General features: G+C 39.2%; 1 protein-coding gene and 1 long non-coding RNA gene across 6 annotated transcripts in view; one reads left to right on the plus strand and one right to left on the minus strand.

Annotated features, from left to right (window-relative positions):
- LOC140683964 (uncharacterized) overlaps positions 1 to 7,714 on the plus strand; it is a 30,483-nt gene extending 22,769 nt beyond the window's left edge. The window contains exon 3 of the long non-coding RNA XR_012055679.1: positions 7,535 to 7,714. This is a non-coding gene — a long non-coding RNA (uncharacterized lncRNA). The remainder of the gene's footprint in view (positions 1 to 7,534) is intronic.
- Positions 1 to 21,968, minus strand: part of LOC101233224 (uncharacterized) — a 58,183-nt gene extending 36,215 nt beyond the window's left edge. For 3 of the 5 annotated variants that reach the window (XR_003960068.4, XM_030271467.4, XM_030271468.4), the window contains exons 1-11: positions 21,765 to 21,968; positions 21,431 to 21,531; positions 21,035 to 21,104; positions 19,915 to 20,045; positions 18,162 to 18,250; positions 16,917 to 17,016; positions 15,540 to 15,583; positions 14,305 to 14,382; positions 5,506 to 5,702; positions 3,163 to 3,227; positions 2,782 to 2,888 (exon numbers count right to left, since the gene is read on the minus strand). Coding sequence is in view for 4 of the 5 variants with exons in the window: in XM_030271467.4 (XP_030127327.4) it covers positions 2,782 to 2,888; positions 3,163 to 3,227; positions 5,506 to 5,702; positions 14,305 to 14,382; positions 15,540 to 15,583; positions 16,917 to 17,016; positions 18,162 to 18,250; positions 19,915 to 20,045; positions 21,035 to 21,104; positions 21,431 to 21,531; positions 21,765 to 21,924 (1,142 nt within the window). In the remaining variant the exon portion in view is untranslated. The remainder of the gene's footprint in view (positions 1 to 2,781; positions 2,889 to 3,162; positions 3,228 to 5,505; positions 5,703 to 14,304; positions 14,383 to 15,539; positions 15,584 to 16,916; positions 17,017 to 18,161; positions 18,251 to 19,914; positions 20,046 to 21,034; positions 21,105 to 21,430; positions 21,532 to 21,764) is intronic. The other 2 variants (XM_030271466.4, XM_030271465.4) reach the window with 1 other exon arrangement.
- Between the last annotated feature and the right edge of the window lie 513 nt (positions 21,969 to 22,481).

Genomic DNA, 22,481 nt, shown 5'->3' on the forward strand with positions numbered 1-22,481 from the left:
AATTGCTGTAAAGAGATGGAAAGGTGTTAACGCATTAGAAATGAGTCCACCTTTATTTCTGATGAGATAAAATAAATAAGAACCTCATTTAAGTTAACTAAATTTGCAAACTGTGTCTGTACTAAGTTATTTTAAATTATTTATCTATCAACATTACAGTTACAGATACTACAGTTCAAAACACATTCTGCGGGTCATTTTTAGCCCTTTCATGTGTTAGTAATGCAACAGAGAATCAAGAAAATTAAAAGGACACCAGAAACTACTTCAAAAAGACTTCACACACATATTGCCAAATGGCTTCTGCTTGCAATAATGAATAAACAAGTAAAGAAGTACACAAGAAAGAAGCAAAAGAAGTCATCTTACAAGCTGCCAAAGCTGCTCAATGTCTTAGGCTAACAACTAATATGACCTGCATAAAAGAAGCACATTAAATTTGTGCACCTTTTCCTGCACTTGTTGCCACTAAAGTACTGAAGAGAACTTAACCTAGAACAAACTGGAAACTGAGTATCTGAAAGATCCCGTCCTTCGAATATTCTCTTGAAACAGAGACCCGGACAGGCTGAAGGCAACTGCATGAATTCACTCAGTCAGGCAAAGCGCTGGGTCCTGCACTTGGGTCACAGCAACTGCAGGCAGCACCACGGTCTGGGTCAGAGTGGCCCGAGAGCTGCTTGGCAGAAAGAGACTTTCAGGTGCTGGCTGACAGCCAGATGAATGCGAGCCAGCCTGTGCCCAGGTGGCCAAGAAGGCCAATGGCATCCTGGCCTGGATCAGCAATGGTGTGACCAGCAGGACCAGGACAGTGATTGTCCCTCTGCACTCGGCACTGGTGAGGCCTCACCACAAATCCTGCATCCAGTTTCAGGCTCCTCATTTTCAAAAGAACACTGAGGTGCTGGAGCATGGCCATAGAAGGGCAATGAAGCTTGTGAAAGGTCTACAAAACATGTCTTACAAGGAATGGGTAAGGGAGCTGGGGTTGTTTAGCCTGGAAAAAGGCTAGACATGAAAGGAGGGTGTACTGAGGACGAGGCTGGTTCCTTCTACTGCGCCTGCAGTGAGAGGAACAGAGGAAATGGCCTTAAGCTGAGACAGGGAAGATCCAGATAAGGTATCGGAAAAAATATGTCCACTGTTCAGGCTGTCAGGCATTAGAGGAGGTTTCCCAAGGAGGTGGTGAAGTAACCACTTCTGGAGGTGTTGAAGAGATGTCTGGATTTACCACTGGGGGATGTGATTTAGGGATTATAGTGATGGAGCTGAGCTGATGGTTGGACTCGGTGATCTTAAAGGTCTCGTCCACCCTTGACAATTCCATGGTTTTATAAACAGAAACTGGTAAAAAACTGATGTCCAGGTTTCTGAAAGAGTTATAGTTGCTGATAGAGCATTCTTTGAGAAGGATCAGAACAGCTTAATTCTTATTCTCTATCTGGGCTGACAAACACCAATTTTTTGATGTGTCAAAGAAACAATTCCACATATTAAGGTGTTTAAGACTACATTCGAGATACAGAATGTGTTTTTGTATATTATAATTTTGTATATTATAACTTTGCCCACAAGCATGCCTAATGGGATAGAAGCCACTTCTCTTATCAGTTAATCAGCCTTCAACTACCTCTCATAAGCTTTCCTCTGATTATCCAAGAGAGCATAGTATACAGGCTGAATTAACTTTCTAGATGTCAGAGACAGCAGCAGCGCTACAATCTGTTTCAAAGACTCACATAGTCCAGTGTGAAATAATGTCCAAGAGCAAATATGAAATGGAAAACACACCATTCTATTTTTTCCTAAAATAATCACCTAGCTTCCAGAAAGATGGCTTTTTAGAGGTTCTGAGTCTCCAAGTCTTTGCAATTACCACTTCCTGAAGTTTTTCCATAACATGATTTTCTCAATAGCTCTTGGACATGAGCTTTTGGCATTTGCAATTACACTGTCCCTATCAGCCTGCTCTTATCTGCCATATCTCTTGAGGGAAATCATACAACTCCTCCTTCCCCACAGTGCTGCATACAGCCACACGAAGAATCACTCCAAGTAAACCTTGGATTTCTGACTTTCCAAGTGCAGTTTTTCCATGGGTCTACAAGAGGATGGGGAGGAAGCTTTATGTAAAACACGGGACAAGGAAATCAATCTCTTAACTAGAAAGACTGGAGCTACTGGAATAAGCATTGAGAGACTCCTGATATGGAATTATATTTAAGAGGAATTCCTCCTTGCCCAAATATACTGGCATGACAATACAACTGAAAGTTTATCACTCTGTCTTGGAATTGTAACTCTGTTCTAGGAAAAAAACAAAAAACGATCACTGAGTCACATTTTAGAAAGTGTGTTTAAAACACAAATTCAGTCAACTTCCTACATTTCATTATCAGTAAGACTTTTAATAAAAAAAGTTCTGTTAAAGTTGCTGTCAACTAGTTTCATATGGGTTTATCTCTGGCATCTAATAAAATTAAATCTCAATCACATCTTGTTCCTCACTAAATTGGGTTTCTCTCCAGCTATCTCTTTTCAAACCTATTTGGCACTCTTCTCACTCCGTCAAACCTAACTGAAGTGCAGTTACAGGCTGAAAACAGGTTTCTTGAAAAGGCCACTTAAGTCTTGAAATATCATCCCAACACAAAACCTATAATCCTCTAAGATTCTTAGAAGGTTAGTAATGTTGCCATTATGTGTCACTGTCCCATTTTCATCACATCTGGGGAAAAAAGAAAAGCAAGCCAGAACTCCTTCCAGGACTCAAATACCAACCTTTGCAGAATAGCTTCTGCAGTGCGCTTTGCTTTCTGTACTGCCTTTGGGCCTCCCACTGGACAGACAGCAGTAGCTCTGAAGCCATCAAGATAAGTGGCATTTACCTAATGATAAAAGGATAACAAAATTACACGGAATTCAGTACTGATAGGCTATAAATGCTCTCTGGCAATCATTATCTATACGAATACACACTTTGTAAACAAAGTAACAGGTTTTTACGTATAAAATAAAGTTAGCCTTTTCAAATTTTCCACCTCTTTCTTTTACCTTTGGGGCAGAGAAGATGAGGATAGTGCTAAGTTTTAGCATTGTCTCCAAAATTTAACATTTTTTAAAATCAAACTATAACTTCCATGCCACAAAATGACGTAATACCTTATAAAATGTTGAAGGAGGCAATCCTTTTGCTCCACAAACTTTCACTGCTCCACCATCAAAACCTACAGAGGTTAAAAAAATCAGTATTTCAGTTTCTTCAATATAACTTCAAATCCAGTCTTTTGTGACACATATTAATCAAATGCACTTAATTAAAAAGCAAATCACCGATAGCTGTACTGCTGCAGAAGAGAGAACCTTTCAGAAAACAGTCCTTCCTGCCTTAGAAAGAACAGCAGCAAACTGGTGACTGAATTTATGTCTGCCATGAGCCTTTTAAAACGGCGATCAAAATGTTTATTCGTGCACTTAAAAAATACTTAACAAAGAAAGCAGCCTTAGGACATTAGACTCAATAGTTATTTTCCTCTTAATATCCAGTTATTGCACACACACAGAGCATATAATTTACTGCAGCTGCAGTATATTATAATATATTATATAATTCACAGCTGGCTGCAGTGGACTGCAGTCCCTTCACTTGGTAAAGAATCAAATCAAGATGAGAAACCAGTGAGAGCTATTAGTTGAGAGCTTAGTAAGTGAAGGGTACCTTAACTTTAGCTTTTGTTTTTTCAATAACAGAAACAGTATGAATATATGTTCCAGGGCAAAAACCATATTCAGTATTAGGAATATTAAGGCCAAAAAAAAGAAGGCAGAAAATTGCTGGGGATGTCATAAGGGTCAAGCTTGAGCTGGAGAAAAATCAATAGGTGCTACTCCTTGAAAATCAGCAGTGCAGGATTGGCGCCTCATGTTTTAGAGCCAGAATTACAGTGTAGTTCACCTGTGCCTAACCTGTGTTTGCAAATATTTAACAAGCAGTCCAAAGCTTTATACAAATACTCTGAAAATATCAGATCAGAACATATCTAAAAAAGTAAATGTCACTAGTACAAATTTTACACACCACTCAAATAACATCATCACTGTCTCTCAAGTCTGACATGAGGTTAATTTAACTCTCTCAACATAGAGGTGAAGATCTGGAGAGTTTCATGTTCCAGGTGAAAGCGTAGTACAAAACAAATACCACAAAACCAAATGCAAAGCATCCATGGACAAAAAGAAAATAAGCACCTCTCAGCTCAAACCCTCCAAGTAATCCAGAAGGACAATAAAACTGGCAGTATAAACAGCAAAATTAGATAGCTTGCCTGTTTTTACTGGTGTACGTGTCAAAGCACTTAAAACTAAAATATTTAAGCAATCTGCCCATTTTCCATCTGTTATATTTCTAAGAGGACTAACTGAAAGTTCATGTGGAAGTTCATTTTAAGTTCAAACATGTCATATCAGGTCATTTGCAAGCTAAAAGTTCATAGGAAGGTTACAGTTTCTTTTTTTAAAAAGAGAAAGACTAGGGGCTAAGAGCAGCAAGCTGACCTTATCAGACTGCCGTTTGGTTATGTTGCATGAGCAGAAGATTCACTGTACCATGTTATGTACTTTTTTACTCAAGCAAGATATTTTTTATGTTACCGCATTTTCAGTTTTATCCCAGTACGTTTTTAATTTGAGATTTCGATTGTTCTAAGCTTTAGAAAGACACCTGGCATTCTATCACAAGTAAGTTTCATTAGAAAGAAAAAAATAGAATATAGATCCAGTAAAAGGCAAATTTTAGATGACTGTAGATAGTTTTAAAAAATTATCTTACTCAAATTACAGCTTTTTGAATCTGTTAAGCCTGGAGTTTTTTTGTTTTCCTTTTGAAGCTAAATTCTGAACATATATTATATCCATCTTTAGTCTACTGGCTGTTAAGTATTTTGAGGACTGCAAATGGATTTTTAAAAAAAACGATTCTCTGGTGGAAATCTTGTACCTAATCAATCATTCTTCAACCATGAGCCACCTAAATGTCTAAGAAAAATGCCATTACCAAGTAGTGCTTTGGAAGACACAGCCTTTCATTGTTACCAACACTTCAAATGCCCTAAGTAAAACCATGTACAAAGTATTTTTTTTGAGAAAAGAAATTTAGTTGCAGTTTAAAAAAGCACTGAAATCACAGTGAAGCTGTCTCAATAATGTTCACACTGAATACACAGTTTAAGGAATTGACAGGTGCAAGATATCCATTAAAAAATAAAGCAAAAGGAGCAATGATCGAAAATATAAAATAGTCAACCAGCAAGATAAAAAGGCTTGCATTTAAAATTTCTAAAGGAATTTCTAGCAGAAGTCTTTGAACATATCAGTTTAATACAGCATGACTCTAAGGAACTGATTTAATAAGAAATATGCAGAGACTACATGGAAATTAAAGTATCTGCTTCTGTTTTGATAACACACTTCATTGACACAGATATCTTTACATGAAAGAGGACTAACCTGGAATTTCTGTGATGGAAACCTGGGAAAAGTCACATGTAACATCTGGTAAAAGATAGCGCTGAGGATTGCCCAATTCATACAACAACTGCTCAGCTACAGTGCCAAAAGAGATTAGTCCCCCTGTGTCTGGTGGCTTGGAAAGAATGAAGTCTCCTTCAGAGGAACATTCTACAATGGGAAAGCCTATGTTGTGCCTAGAATACGAAAAACATTAAGGAAAAAAACCCTATAAATACAAAGGGTTTCACAAAAGTGAAAAGAAATATTAACAACACACCAGAATTTCATAGTAACGAATTAACCCAATTAAGTAAAATCTGTCAAGAGTTACGATTTATCCGCTTGTTTTGACAGAAACATACACTAAAACAGAAGCCCTGAACAAACTGCTCAACTAAAATAGTACAAGGATGTAGTCTATTGTCTGTCAAAGAAATGCAGATATAACAAGAGATACCACCTGCAAACATGGATGTAGGGAAGGGAATGGAGAAGGACACCAAGAGAAACACTTCAAGTAAAAAGAAGCTGAAAGAATTAGAGGACTATGATTAAAGATGTAAATTTGGAATAAAATAAACAATGGCTAATTCTAGCCCCATTTGGCAACAGCAGCACACACATGGCAGTGAAGACATCTAAATACATCTTGCACTCTGGATTTGTAAAAAGGCAGTCAAAGAAGGAAAAACAAACTGTGCTGGGAACCTCAGAGACAAAGGGAAGTAGGAAACAGAAATAATCACACCTACAAAGGATAATTTCACATGTTAATAATTCTGAAAACAGAAAGACATATGAAAGTAAAGATCTTCAACACACAGAAGACAGAACAGAAAATTACAAAAAGAAAAGCAGTGAAATTATGGACATGTTCATAAATAAAAATATTCTTCTTCCTCCTCACATTCTCGCAAGCAAAATATACATAAAGTGATCAAATAACTCATAGTAAGAAGCACATACTGGTCATTACAGTAGCAGGGCAGAGTTTTCAGGATTATGCGGATAAGATCCAGACATCTGCTATTCTAGCTAAAAGGTTTTCATTTATTTTCAGAGAATTTGAGCAAAATTAAGGACTTCAAACTCTTCAGAAATAGCTGAGAATTAAAATTAAGAGTGCAAAGATTCTTCTGAAAAGTCTACCTGGCTCCCTTCCTTATCACAGGATGCCCAAAATTTGTACAAGTGTCCCACAAAATAAAATGAATACAAAAAGAGGAGTTAAGGAGATACAGTCCCTTGCAGAAGCTAAACTGTTCTAAAAGGGCCCTTATAATGAAAGGTGGTGAACTTCACCATTCTCATTAAAGCCAATGACCTTCAGGTCTTTCATACAAACTTAAAACCAGTTAATCCCTCCATTTAATTATTTTTGGGTGGTAGCGGTAACAATGTGCTGAACATACAACTGAATTGGTTATCAGCAAAGGTTACACGAACACAGTTTGTATAACATAAACCCATAAAGTCTGAAAGAAAGTAAGCAAAAATACCAGTGAACTCTTAAGGGACATTTCTAAAAGTTCATGGGAGTTTGAGCAGATTCCTTATCATCAAGGATATTCAAACATAACTCCTTTATTTTAAAAAAAGGATTAAGACACAAGATCTGTTACCAGAGATCAGCAACTTCTAACACTTATAGCAGACAAATTTAAAAAGTATGGTAGCTGGTGGACACCTAGAAAAACCCACATCAAATCAGTTAAGATAAAACTTCATTTGACTGGTCTTTGAAACTATCTGCACCACTAAAAAGATACAGGAAACAAAAAAAGCCCACCCTGGCAAATGCAAAGAATTGAATGGAATCAACAATTTCATATACAGGGTATTCTAGTGGGGGGGTGGGGGGTGGTGTTGAGGGGAAGCGGAGAGAGAAAAGATGGTAGTAGAAGTATGTAATATTCAAGATTTTGAAGTGTGACATAGAAAACCAACACCCAAAAACCCCTCTAAATTCTTGGTCTGGAACATCAATGTACAGTAACAGACTAATGTGTAATTATCCTCATTTTAGATGCAAGGAGACACACAAGCATCATCATTTGGATCATTTGGCCAGTGGAACAAAGCAGATCAGTGACTGAATAAGACTAGAATTAAGAAGCTTTTGCCCTCTCATATCACGTTTGTGCACTTGACCCTACCACTATCTGTCCTGTAAAGGCAACAGTACCAAGTGCCCTGCTCACAGGCTCAATGCAGCTTATTCGGATCACGTACCCAAAAGAGACACCACTCCCAAAGACCACCCAGAGCAGTCCATCTCCCTGCACTGACAGCCAGTGTCCCTGCTGCAGCCCACTTTGATCCCAGTCAGCAGCACATGCCACTCTTACAGTACTCCCCAGCGATCTTTGTTTTGAAGGAAGAAGTAAACTGTAGACACTCAACTTCCTACTCTGAACCACTGAGTCTACTAACATTGATGCAACTTCATTTTGCCCAACTTGCACCCTAAAAACCCCTAAACCATTGAAAAACAAAACCCAAATACGACAAAGTGAGAAATTTCACCCCCTAATATGGTCAAAATATGGCAGGATATTGTTCCCCCCTCAAGGTACACTACCACCCAATGAACTTTTCTGTATGGCCAGTTCACTGAAGATGTGTGTTCCCCAGCTTATGCCAGCCCTGAAAGCTTCCCTCGCCTTTTTAAAAATTCACAACATAGGGACGCAATGATCTGGGTAAGAAGTCCCTGGATTCTACCTGTATTGTAACTGGATGACTGGGAAAATAAAATACCCAGTACTATCTTATAGCAGATGGCAGTACATACACATTAACACATTAATGCATTAACATACACATGCTTAAGATAAAAACCTATTTTTTAAATTGCTAAAAGACGTTACTTAAAATTAATTTTCACATTGAAAATAAACTGGTCTCTTACTCCTACGATACAGTCAAGTGTCAGCTACTTAAACCTGGCATAAAAAGCTCCTTAGCAGCAGTAGCTGCCTGGCTCAGGTATTCCACAGGCAGTACAGTCACACCATCATACTGACCAGCACCTCCACTTTTAAAATACTGAGTCTTCACGTGATTAACTTGTAGGTTTTGCTGAATGACTACACACCATATGATATCTGCTCTGTGGGGAACATGCCAACCTCAGGTTGTCCATAACTCAATAGCCAAGCTGTACTTTTGTATAGTGTAGCAAGGCAGCAACCACAGAACTATGTATTTTAGCAGCAACTACAGTCATGGCATCCAAAGGTACCTTGGCAAAGTGGCATCCTTCAACAATAACAGAATTGCATCAGTTCAGTGACAAAATCCCTAGGATGAGGCAGTAGCAAGCAATGGAAACAATTCCAAAAAGGAACTAATACAATTAATTCTAATTAAATTATATAAATTAATAAAATACAGTACTAGAGATAAATATCAAGTACTATTTTAAAAATATTTAAGCAATTCTTTTAGCACAGGGTCAATATAAAGAAGTAATATACATCAATTTGTGATAGGAGATGACAACTACCATTCTTTAATGCAAAAGGTCCATTTCAGGCTGCATGCTTGCTACTTAGCAAGTAAATATATTATATTCTATATAAATGTATATATAATATAGACACTAATAAACCAGAGCACTGAATGAGACCAAGCTAAGATTACACCTCAGAAAACCCCTCCAAACTGGGCCTAGATAGAAGGTAACAGTTAAAGCAGGTCTTAGTGAAGACTTACAGCACAGGAATAACCAAGTTACAAAACTGGTTTTGCTGCTGAAGCCTCCATCCCATCAACCTTCTCTTGTAGCAATCAAAAATCTGAGTTTTCTGTCAAGTTCTCTGCCTGCCAACAACTTACTCTTGAATTAATTTTTTCCATGTAAAATGTTGTTTTTTCTTCAGCTTTGGCTTTCAGAGATGTTACAGTTTATGGGCATGTCACAGGTGATAAATTATGCTGTCTCAGCAAGGATCTCCTCCCTGTCTATTCTGGGACACTATTCAGAAGCCTCTGAAGAGCCATCAAGACAAACTTCCTCCTTGTTTTGCCATACTTCTCACACTATTTGCATTACAGGGAAAGTAAAATCCATGACCAGTACTTTGGCTCAGGGAGACATTACTTGAGACAGGACACGTATTTCTCCCCTTGAAAGTGTCAAATCCCTCAAGTACCTCGTTCTAGCCACTACTGCTCAATGAAGATTACTGGCAAGAGAAAATGGGACAGGGAGTGTAGTACAGTTACTTGCAAGGGAAGTTGTTGCAAGAATGAAAACAAAACTCCACAGCAATGCACAGTGGAAGTGAACCAGGATCCAAGTAAGCTCTGGTATGAACTTTCAGTTTTACAGCTAATGCAGTTGCCTGAGACGTGACTCAGTGAATGTCACACCAAGGAGAGCTCTGAGCCAAGCTTCTCAACTCCTTAGGTATGTATTTTAACCAGAATGCTATTAGGCAAAAAGAAGCTCCTACCACTTCTAGCGGTGTTTTCAGAAACAGGTTCAAAATTGATAATACATCACGGGAGATCAGCACAAACAAAGTAAAGGTATAAGCATCTCTCTACATGTAGGTACCAAAGTGTTTCCTAACATGTAATTCTGCTTGAAGCAAGACTTACTGATTGCATCACTTCTCCCCTCTGACTAGGGCATTTCAGACTATGTCTTGTACCTCATCTTCTAATGGCCAGAAAATTTCAGGTTAAACAGACCAGCTGCCTGGTGTTCTCAGCTGCCTGGAATAGATGGTGCTACAAAAAAAAAAACATTCCACACTGCTGAATGGGACTTGCATGCTGGATTTTGTCCTAGTCCCAAATTAAGAAATCTGGACCCAGCCCTTAAGAGACTACAGCTATTGACTTACCCTTTTGGTCATCCCAGGCCAGAGGATTATGCAGTCTCAACCATTGTACACTCCTGGCTTAGGGCAAAATGTCAGTGTTTATCATCTCCTCAAAATGATAACTCTACTGATCAGACTTAGTTTATTCTCTCCTGCATTTCAAAACAAAACAAAACAATGTACTAATCACCCACTGGCACTAAATAATATCAAGAGACAATAATGTCTGGGGAAAAATGAAATTAAAAAGAGAGCTGTGAATTATCAATATAGTTCTGGCAGTACAGTTCATTTTCACTCATGGCATGAATTCCTCATTGGAAGCTGCAGACTAATGTAATGTCTGCTAACAGACATTAAATAGGGAGCAGTGATATATTATCACTTCTGCTAACCCTCTGCTGATGTGTATTACTATACAAATAACAAAAAGAAGTGCATTTTTTGATACCACTAACTTAACATCAGCATCAAAGAATGCACAGTACCTTCTATAGACTATGAACTAATGATTTCTTGCACTTTCTCTGCTAAACACCAGAGAATCCACACAAGAGAAGAGTCAAGCACCCACTTTCTCACTGGAAAAATAAACAGCACCTCTCCCCTCTACCTGTCTTCATGAAAACTGGACAAAATCTTAAGTTTCAAGATTGCCACCTATAAGTCAAATGCACTAAGGAGATACACACAGCACAAATCCCAGTGCCTTAGGTGAACACAAAGCAAGTAAGTTTGGCTTCTGTCAACTAAAGTAACTTGGGAGAGTCACAAGCTGGAACATGCACTTCAGTTGTTTTGCATTAAAAACTTACTTTAAGGGGACAGCAAAGGAAATGAAAGAATAGCTTAGGTTTTAATAATTAACCATTAAATGCCCACAATATACCTACACAATATTCCTGAGATTTAAATCACCCTTTTGCAGTGGAATTGAGTTCCCAGGAGTATCTGCATCAAACATTTCAAGAACATTAAAAAAACCCCAAAAAACACCCCCCTCCCTCAGAACATCAAAAACCCACCAACTGAACTATGGTGGATGAATAAAGTGGATTCAATCCAGTGCCTCAGTACTCACTGAGACATGATAGTATATGCATAGAATGTAAGCTCTAACTTGCCTGGCTTAATTTAGATTAATTAAAGTACTCTTGTTTACAGAGTTAATTATTTTTGCTTATGCATAAACAATAGACAGATAAGATTTATAAACCTGAAATGCAGCAAATTCTTTGGGTTTTGTTTACAAGTTAGAAAAACTCATACCCATCAGTCCTTAGACGGAAGAGCCACGTGGATTACTGTTGTTGGAGAGAAAAAAAACCCCAAAAACAGTAAAAAAAAAGATCCTGGTTGGAGGCTAATGAAGCTCACCCTCTACAGTAAGGAGTCAGGAGGACAGAGGCTGCCCTCCAGTGTTCAGTTATCATACACCAGTAATTGCAAGGGATGCATTTTCTGCTCTTGGGCTGCACAAATGCACTCATGGAATGGGAAACTCATATGTGAAAGGCACATTCATGATAAACACAGATTTAACTTGGCTTCTTCCTCCTCATTAATGATTTAATTGAGATGGTTTGGATTTAACATTAGGTACCACATACACAATGATTTTTTGAGATCTAAATTATTTTCACTTATTTTCAGGAGGCTGCTAAAAATGTCATTTTTTCTAAAGGAGGGAGAAATCATTAATAGACACAGTCAAGTAACTTCTGCAAACTCTGTCAGAGCTCTGTTTATCTGCAATATAGCTAGTTAGTGGCTGCAGGTATGGCATGTTTTGGTCACTGAGACACCATGTTACTGTTGTACATTATTATGAATGCATTATCTGCATGCACTGAAAACAGATTCAGACTGTCTAAATAATGAAAATCCCAAGCCAGCAAATTTATTAAACTATTAAGTGGCAAATGCATTTTTCTGCATCCCAAGACTTTTCCCATCTACCCTCCATGCTTTTGGGCCTAGATATAGCAAACTACTATTTATCAGGAAGCCAAAATTTATCCAAATAATCTTCTCCCTGCCTTCCTTCTCCCCATATTCTAAGTGGATGTGCTGGATCACAATTCCACTTCAGTTAGTGAAGTGGATCTCCACTCTACATCTCAAAACTTACTATCAAAGCTCACATATTATTCTGGTTTTAACTGGTTTTAGCAGCTTATCATACAGGCTGATGCATCACATTATTTTATTTCAAGAATTTAATCAATTACATGTCTAAGACTCAAAAATCGCAAACAAACTAATTCACTTTAAGGCACCATGATCAGTTCTTGAGCAGACTTAAACTGAAGGTAAATAAATAACTGCTATATTAGCACAAATACAGTCACGTATGGTTTCAGGGTATGTACGTATATCACTGGGGACAAGGTAACAGAGCAGTATCAGGTGTTAAATGTCTATGTTCTTTAACAGAGATTCTACTCAGCACCAATCAGCTCTAAGTCACAGGTCTACTATGATTTTAGACAAAGTCCTGTGATTTTACAGATACAAAACTATTAGCTATGCATATTTGTGGACGTAAACTCATTTGTAAAATGAACTAGTCCCACTCCAATAGCTCAGAAGAGCTTCATATTTTCAAGCTTCTTTCCCTTTTTCAAGACAGATTGACACTCCTCACAGGGAAATCCTTAAAGACCTATCAAATTTTAATAAGAAAATTAGTATTCTGTTTTTTCGCTTCAATTCTTTTATAAAGCAAGGTCTTCTGGAGTCACAGTTACAGAAGATTTTAAGAAGTTCCATGATGCGGCATAATTAAATTATGAGACATCATAATAGGAATCATAAATTTCCAAACCAAACTTGTTACTCATAAACTCTCTGCTTTGATTTCCCACAGAATACAACAGTGAAGAGCGAGTGCAGTTTGCTCAGTAGCCTTCCAGCAGGTGAGAAGAAATGTCCAATCCTGTTTGTTTCAATGCCATACCTGCATTCACCTTTAATCAGCAGTGCTCAGGAACTCAAAAAAGCAGCACCCATCTTTTAGGATCACTCTGAATAAGAAGCAGTCACTACAAGAAGAAAAAATCCAGGCAGCCCTATGGCTCTTCAGACAGCAGGGCACAGTCCTGCTGGGTCACCCACCCGCACCAGAGTCAGCCTGGCAGCAGGAACACGCTGTGTTAAAGCACTCTTCTCTCCTGCACCTCCCTGCTTCTCTTCAGCCCTTTCCTCCATCACATAAAAGAGCTGCCTTTCTCATGATACAGCACAGGACAAAATCCCTCCCTCTCATCCCAATATGTATAGAAGCAACTACAGCCAGAACTATGCAGAAAATGTGTTCGCCAAGTACTTTTAAACTGCTGTTAAAAACAGGTTGGTAAAAAGCCAGCTCCCTCAGCAGGCAGAACAACACACATATGTGTAACTCTAATTCCACAGTTCTGAACACAAGACACACACAGAGCTTTCTGAAAGGACTGACCATCCAACACATTTGTGTTCATCAGGTTATCCAGCAGAAGTATGGCATATATTCATACCTACCAAGGCAAATTATGTGAAATTTTTGGCTGACCAGCAAGCATCTCTGATTTAAGTGAAGACTATTGTAACAGCATACAAAATACCAATATTGTCTTTTCCAATACAATCATACATGAAAGTCAATAAATCTTTTCAAAAAGCAGAGGATACTGAAGGAAACAGGAAAAAATAGTTTTAAACGGGAAAAAACAAAGACCTAATTTATTTTTCAAAATCTGCAGAAGTCAACGAAAGAAAGACCTGTCTGACCAAAATCGAAAACTTCAGAAGGGAAAACAGAAGTTGTACAAAAGTAATGTTGAGGTGGCAAAATATCAAGAGGCCTGTATTGTGTCCCCAAAAAGAGAAAAGTAGGAGCAGTTTTCACAACACAGATACAAGCAGAAAGCCTCATCTTTGGCCCATTACAAACATGCATGCTGGTATCAAGTTTACCTACCAGTCTGGTACTGTGTGCCAATCAGTGAATATTCCACCTGTACACTGAGCACCACATTCAATGAGATGACCTGCAAGACTGGGAAAATGGCATTAAAGCAACTAAGTATAACGCAAAATCAATTTTTACAAATCCAGCCTTAAATTACAATGGAAATAGAGCTAAATAACAAAACTTGCTATTTTCCTCCACAACTAATACAATTAGGAATTATACATTAAGCATAACAAGGGATCCTGAAAGATGAATAGAGTGTTTAAAGCACAAACTTTTACAAGAAGAATTTTCCTACAAAAAATGAATACCTAGAAGATTACCTCACACCTAAAACCAAGGTTTTCTTAGTAATTTCAAATCTTGATCTAAATTCGGTACCTTCATAGTCTGCGCTATGTGTAACAAAATAGTCAAAGATCATTTTTAAAAGAGACAAAAAAAATCTCACCTCCATGTATTATGTATTCACCACAATGTATTATGATGATTATTACTATTTTCAAATTTGGATTGCAATAGTTGATAAATATTCAACAGAATTATGGGGAAAATCTTCATCTCTATCATCCCCAAGTCGGTGGAGCCTGAATGAATTCCTCTCCACATTTTTTCTCAAGCAGAAGTTCAAGAACACTGACACTAGGGTGTGCTCAGGCTATCTAAGTAATCACTCTTTTACAAGGGCTTCAATTCACATACATGATGCACAATGTTAAATTAGGTGGCATAATTCCACCCGTTTCTCAATCAGATTCCTAACTTTAGGACTACAACAAGGACTTGTAAGTGGGAGCACTGACACTGAGCTTCAACAAAACCATACCAGGATGCTGCCTTCTGACCAAACCTGCTTTCGTGCATCATTCAGAGTAAGCCCTCCAACCACCCCAACTATCAACAGTGGCAGCCAAACAGGAAAACCTGGGAATCAGTGGCCTCTACTATAAAATTTCATCTCTTGACACAAAATGAACAGCAAGAGAAAATCAAGCTGTCAAATAATATCTCTCAACCCTTTCTTCCTTTTCTTATTTTAAGCTGGTTCCAGAATGAAGTTTCTATAATTTCAATTCCAAGAGAGAATAGCAAATGAACCTTGAAAAAGAACTCAAAACCTAAAACATGCAAACAAATTAATGCAATGATAATATGAAAAATTAGCATGTGATGAAAAAGTTGATATCTTGACATTATGATATGAAATACAGATTTACCCCATTTCTTCTTATATCATTTACCTTCCTGCAGCTAGCAAGTCATAGTCATCCCTATTCCAGCCAAACTAGAAGAAAAACACAAATATTTTAAATACATAGAAGTTTCATGCAGTACCAAAAACTGCATACAGTATGTTCGTTACTTTGAATAACAATGCATTGGATATATTTTAAATCTAAGTAACAATAATTGCAGGTACTGTACATCGATTTGAGTTCTTATACAGAAAATGAGCAAAAAAAATCTCTGACACATTTCAGTTTTGCTACTATTGACACATCCCAACAAATTCAAACTCTGAAAGTCGTACCCTCTTCAAAAAAACTGGAAGTGCAACACCCATATTACTTAAAACCGCACAACCTACAGGTTTAAAAGTATAGTACCTATCTTCTGTCACCTGGACAAACCACTATGTGTCCAGCTTTTGAAAATTATCAGCTCCTGGAATACTACCAGTCACCCTCAAAAAATGGAAGTATGCTTTCTGTTTAACTGGAAATTTTAGCTAGAATATTTTCCCTGAGTCCAACCTGCAAGCAATACAGTAATTGTCATTTATTTAGCACTTTGCAGAAATCTTCCTAAAACCTTTCCTAAATAAACTACATAAGGTCTCTCTGGAGTAGGTAATACACACTGACAGTTATTTTGAGAATGTAAACAACTAGGAATAAAATAATAAGTCATAATGCAAATTATAAATGGAAAATTAATTAGGCAATGTTTGACATGCATGAAGTCAAAAGAGTATGACGTCTTAGAAAGTATATTTTTAACTACACACATACTCTCCTATTTTTAAATATGCACCAAAAGCAAGCTTCTGTATTTCACCATGTGTGATCCTTCACAAAAATTCATAAAAACCTATTAAAAACACTCCAGAAAACTACACACCATGCTTGCATAATTTTTTGAATTTCAAGGAATTTCAGAAATGCTGTATTGAAACTTGACTACTTTAAACAAAACTGCTTACCCACTGAACAAAAAACCCCAGTGGTTTAAACTACCTCACACGCTACCCCCTAACCAGAGTGAGCTCTACTATCGACAATTTGTGATAAAGAAAAATATACTTGCACACCAAAATTTGCAGAAAGGCAAGGGGAAAAAACCCAAAACAGATGGTAAAGCAGCTGCTGAAAGAGGCTAAGACTTCCTAAATCTCACCCATACTTTCCAGCTTAATGGTATACAAGTTAACAAATATGCCTGCTATCAATTTAGGAGAAGTGGAAGCTGACAACTTTTCATGCACATAAGAAATACAGATGCTCATTATTTTTAATTTAGTATCTACATTTTCATAAGGAACAAAAATTGTCTGACAACGACTGCTGAATATTCACTCACATATATTCCTTACCATTCAAAAATTAACTTGTACTTACAGAATGAATGAGTGGTCCTAATACAATCCCACTGTCAACGCATCTGCCTGTCACAACAATATCAGCTCCAAGGTCTAGAGCTCTGCTTATTGGTCTTGCACTAAAAATGACAAAACACAGCAGCAAGTACTTTTGTGTTTCAGAGTATCATTTAAAAAACAGCTCCCTGATACACACAGACTAAAAAACACTTAAATTGCCTAGGAAATCAGTAAAATCTACTTTTAACAACCAACTTGTCGTTAGGTACGTACATCAAGAGTATTTTAAAGAGTAGTCATCAGGGCACTATCAAATTCAGGCACCTAAATAACATAACTGAAACACTTCTCATAATGTCCATAGAAACTTTCTTGAACAAAGCGCAGAGAGGGACTTCTATCATCAATTACAGAAAAGAGAGTTTTTCAGAGATTCATTAACCATTTAATTTTTAGATGCGTGCATAAAGATGAACATTCTTTAGGGATAAAGCCTGGTGACTTAGCCCTCCAATTTTAAACCTTTAGGTCAATTACCCAAGTGATTTAAGAACTCGCAATATTGTCCAACCTCAAGAGTGCTGTGCAAGAACAGGATCAACAGGATCATCAACTGGAAGAGAGTATGTGACCATTGTGTCATTACTCACCCCTTCCCCATTATTAGACCTGATTAACATTTATTCATCTGAAGTGGATGGTGACAATGAAAACTCAACTTCACAAAGCGGTAGCTACAATACCTGCATTCACAGACTTATGGAAACCCTAAGTACGATAAAGGAGGAAACAGATCTTTCAAAACAAATAACCATCCTGAAAAACTGGTTTCCAAAATTTCAAAAGTACAAAGCCTGACACAGAGTTCAGAGCAAGGGAACCTCCTACAGCACTGACTACATCCCAGTACTTGAATTCCTTGTTTGCACTTCTCTAGTGACAACATAATAAACTACTCCATTTTGCAACAGAATACTCAGCATATGAAAAAGCATTTTTGCAGTCGTTGTGAGTGAACTAAAGCTGTTTTGGCTTGAACTAAAACCTGATGATTCACAGATGGTGTGCTGCTAAGGAGTCATAACTTACAAGGTTATAACTAAAACTTATCTACAAGTTACAAACAATTTTTTTTCTGGTTGCCTGAATAATTTAAAGATGAACCTCATATACTAAGTGGTTCTAACTGCAAGGTAAAACAAATTTGTTTCAATACATTACATTTAGTTGCTCATAATAAATATATTATGCTAAAATAACTCACCCAAGATACACATTCATGCTGTCAATATTCTCTGGAAATCGTTTGCCACTCTCTAAATCGGTGATACCAGCTCCTTTTAAGTTCTCTTTCTGTTAGAAAAGAAGCAGAACACGCAAGCAATGAGTATTTTGAAGTTTCTACTGTAAGCCTCTCATTAGTATCAAACAATAGATCCACTTCATAGCAACTCTAAGCCAAGTATAATTATTAAAAGTATTAACAATACCAATCAGTTGAATGGCTAAAAGCCTTAGATATACTTTTAACCACAGCTTTTCCAGCACACAGAAAATTAAGGTAGTCTTTAAAGAATGTAATGTTCATTTAAGTACTACTAACAACAATGAACTGGTGTATTTCCTAGGTTTTAAATGGTCTTTAATTGCTAAATAGGACTAAATAAATCAAATCCTGTAAAGAAAAATGTATCTGCCACATCTGCAATGGTGTCATGGACAGAGAACAAGGTTAATCCTGGAGCTTCATACAGTACTTAGAATAAGTTGTATTTCCAGAAAAATAGGGGGGGGGGAGGGTGTGTTTTTGAGCATGATTTAGGCATTAGCTTCGCAATCCAGTGGATTGAGGAGACAGTGACTGCACAATGTAAACTGTAAATACTAATTTACGGATCGGATCTAAAGTGTGGGAAAAAAAACAAACTTGCACTCTGAACTAATTTGGTGTTCTATACTAATGATTGAAATCCTCCAAACCACAAGTAACATTTACCATGTTTCATGTATTAACAGTTGAAGCTGTCTGTAGACTATAAAAGTTGTGTCTTTTTTTGTTCCTGTAAGTTATGTACCAGCAACAGCATAGAAGACAATGCATTTCAGATCAGACATGCCCATAACAAGCTCAAATAACTACTTCACTGTTGTACCACTAATGAAATTCTGGCCCACACACAGTAATCTCAGTACAGCAGAAGTTTCTTAAAAGGACATCCAAGCACCACACGTAACTTGCAAATAAAGAATCTTACTTGACGATCTTCCACATTCAAGAGCATGCAAGGGGTAACAGATCCTATGCAGATAAATAATTTTCCAAGTTACAGGCAGAGATTTAGCCACAGTGCTAACCTCTCCTCTGTTAAGTACTATTATGTATAAACACTTTTCCCAGTAGCTTTTCAAGTATGGCCAACATCTTTTGCAGATTTCAGAGATAAAGTGTAATTCTTTAAGTAAAAAAATCCCAGGTATTTAATCTTTCAATTTGTTTTAAATATTTGAATTTAAGTCCTCTCACTTAACATTACCTTACCAGCTGTAAATTAATTACTCAAAACCAAAAACCAGCTATCTATAAACAAAGTAACATCAGGAAATGCCCGTAAACCACTAAAAAAGCTAGAAGGGATAAAAATCTGAATGTGTAGCAGCTACACCATATTCAGAAGAATTAACAGGCATGATTATCTAGTTTAGACAGAAGCAGTAAGTAACAGCATGTAATAGCTTCTCCTGAAGAGCAGGCAGACCTTCCAGCAGATTCCCATTTTGCTTCAAAATCTAAACAGAAGATCCACAAGCTTATAGAATTCACCCTCACTATATACCAAATAGCAGCTATGCCAAGAATTATATTTATGCATTAAAAAAACCTAGAAGATAATGAAGAACAATGCTTCTGATGGTGGAGGACTACTGCATAAAGACACACAAGGTTCCTATGGGACAGTAAATGCCACTTTGATGCTATACAGACTTGTGCTACTAAGGCTCAAAACAAAGTGAATTACCTCACTCATCAGATCATCTCCAGCAACAACAGCTATTTTCAAATCAACATCTGCTTTCTTTGCCACCTCCTGAAGGGCAGCTGCACAAGCAAGTGGATTAATTCCACCAGCATTACTGATGACACGAACACCTGATAGAAAAAAAAAAGGCAAATAAAGTTCAGTAGCAACAATAATCAATCACCTGTACTGTAAAAAGTACAGGTACCACCTCCACAAGGTAACAGACATTCAATCAAGCAAAATACAAAAATCACATTAAAATAAGAGCCACATTTAACCTGTAAAAGGATCAGAATAAGCCAGTACAAAATTCTTTAGAGAAAAATAACTGCTATAGATACTTCTCATCTATCCTTTATGAATGGAAGGAGAAAGTGACCAGAAAGACACACATAACCAGGCAGACCGCATCAAACACCTCTGACAGGAACAATAATAGACACTGTGAAGCTTTACTAATGTGAACAAAAAAAAAAGTGGAAAATCACATTTGTAGAACTATGTGAGAATTTTGAAAAACTTAAATGACCTTGAAAACATCTAGATTTCACATTTTAAAAAATATCTGTAAAGCAATCTGCCATTCACAAACGTATAGTAAGAAATACATGGAAATATACGCATGTATTTACAATTGCAACAAATACCTTAAATCAACCCAATTTCACCATCAGACCTGTACCCCACATCAATTACAATGGTATTTTCCATAGAATTCTAGAATAGTTTGGATTAAAAGGACCTTAGAGATCACCTAGTTCCAAATCCCCAGTTATAGGCAAGGTTATTCAGGGCTCCATACATCCTGGCCTTGAACACTTCTAGAGATGGGGCCAACTTCTCTGGACAACCTGCTCCAGTGCCTCACAGTAAAGAACTTCTTCCTAGCATCCAATCTAAATCTACCCCAGCTTATGGCCATTCCCCCTTCTTCTATCACTACATATCCCTGTAAAAAGTCCAATTCTCTTGCAAGCCCCCTTTAGGTACTGCAAGGTGCTTTAAGATCTTCCCAGAGCCTTCTCTTCTCCAGACAGAACAGTCCCAACTCTGTCAGCCTACTTTCATAAGCAGGTGAACGGAATTAACATACAAACCCATGCAAAGAATAACATACCTTTCCTGTGAATATCTTTTATATAGGGAGCCATGGCAGTGGAGACAAAATCCGGAGTGTAACCTAAGAGCTGAAATAATTAAGAGCTGTAACCATTTCTTATAGGTAGGTTATCCCAAGCCCTTCTCCTTGGTTAACACAAAAAACAAGAGAAGAGCAGCTACCTGTCAAATGATACCATCGTTTGGGTAACACGATGAGAAACGACATGAACACTTTCAACTAGATGAAACTGAATAGATGCAAATAAATGCATGCGAATTAAAAGTATACTTAAGGAACCGTATCCCCGTAACCAGGTAAGTCTTACAGAGGCTTGGGCTAAAGGAGAGCCTGGTCGGCGCACCCGCCCCGGCCAAGCCCAGGACGCCGGGGCCGGACACCGGCTCTACTTACGGGAGACCGGGCCTTGGCGGCCGTCAGCAGCGACATGGTGATCTCGGAGAGGTAATCGAAAACAAGGAAATCCAGCTTCCCTCCGTAGAGCAGCTGCGGCACTGGCGGGGCAGGCAAGGCGGCACCGTCAGCACGGGGCACCCCGCCCGCCCCCACCCGCGGTGCGGCCCCGCCCGGGCGGCCCCGGCCCGGCCCGGCCCGGCCGCTGGCGCAGCGGGGCTGTCTGTGGCGCTGGGGCCGCCGCCGCCCGCCGGGCTCGCCCGGTCCCACCGCCCGGCCGGGTGTCCCCCCCCACACGCCGGAGCAGCCGCCGCCCCACCGCCCCACCGCCCACCTGCGGCCGCCGTGTCCCCCCAGAAGCCCGAGGCGCAGCCGATGCGCACCGCGGCGCTCGCCGGGGGCTCGCAGCCCGCGCTGCGGCGGCGGCGGCCCCAGCGCGGCGGGCGGGCGGCCGGCCCCAGCAGCCGCGGGCCCCGCAGCGCGGCGCGGCTCATGGTGGCGGCGGCAGCGGCACCGCCCCGGCTGCGGCCGCCTCACACAGGGCCGGGGAGGAGCTGGGGCCTGCGGAGGCGATTGGGAAAAGGGGCGGGAGAAAGTTTATAAACCCCGGGTGCGCGAGAGAGCGCTGGGAGCTGTGCGGGCGTACAGCGCCTGGCAACTGTAGGGCAGTGATGGGTCCAGCCCGAGGCGTGTCCGGACGGGGCCTCTTGGCTCGGGCTGTGCCCGGCCCCGTGCCGGACACGGGTCGGTGGCGGGTCTGTCGCATCCCCGAGGAGCTGCGGGCTCGGCGAGCGCAGCCGTGCCGCCCCGAAGCGTGCGGCGGTGTGTCGGGCAAAGCCCCGACAGTGGGAACCCCGCCCTGAGGCTCGGCTGGCCTCGGAAGCGTGCCAGATAGTCCCGTCATGGAATCCTGGTGAAACCTTCTCCTCCTCGCTAAGTACAAAATGTGCTTATTCAAGAATAAGACTTTCTGTGTGGGCGTGCACGTCTCTGCTCTGAGAGAAAGCGTTTCTCAGGTCCTGGACTGAATTTCTAGTCTGTGGACGAGAGG

The sequence above is a fragment of the Taeniopygia guttata genome, chromosome 4 (genome assembly GCF_048771995.1).
Source record: "Taeniopygia guttata chromosome 4, bTaeGut7.mat, whole genome shotgun sequence".
NCBI lineage: Eukaryota > Metazoa > Chordata > Aves > Passeriformes > Estrildidae > Taeniopygia > Taeniopygia guttata.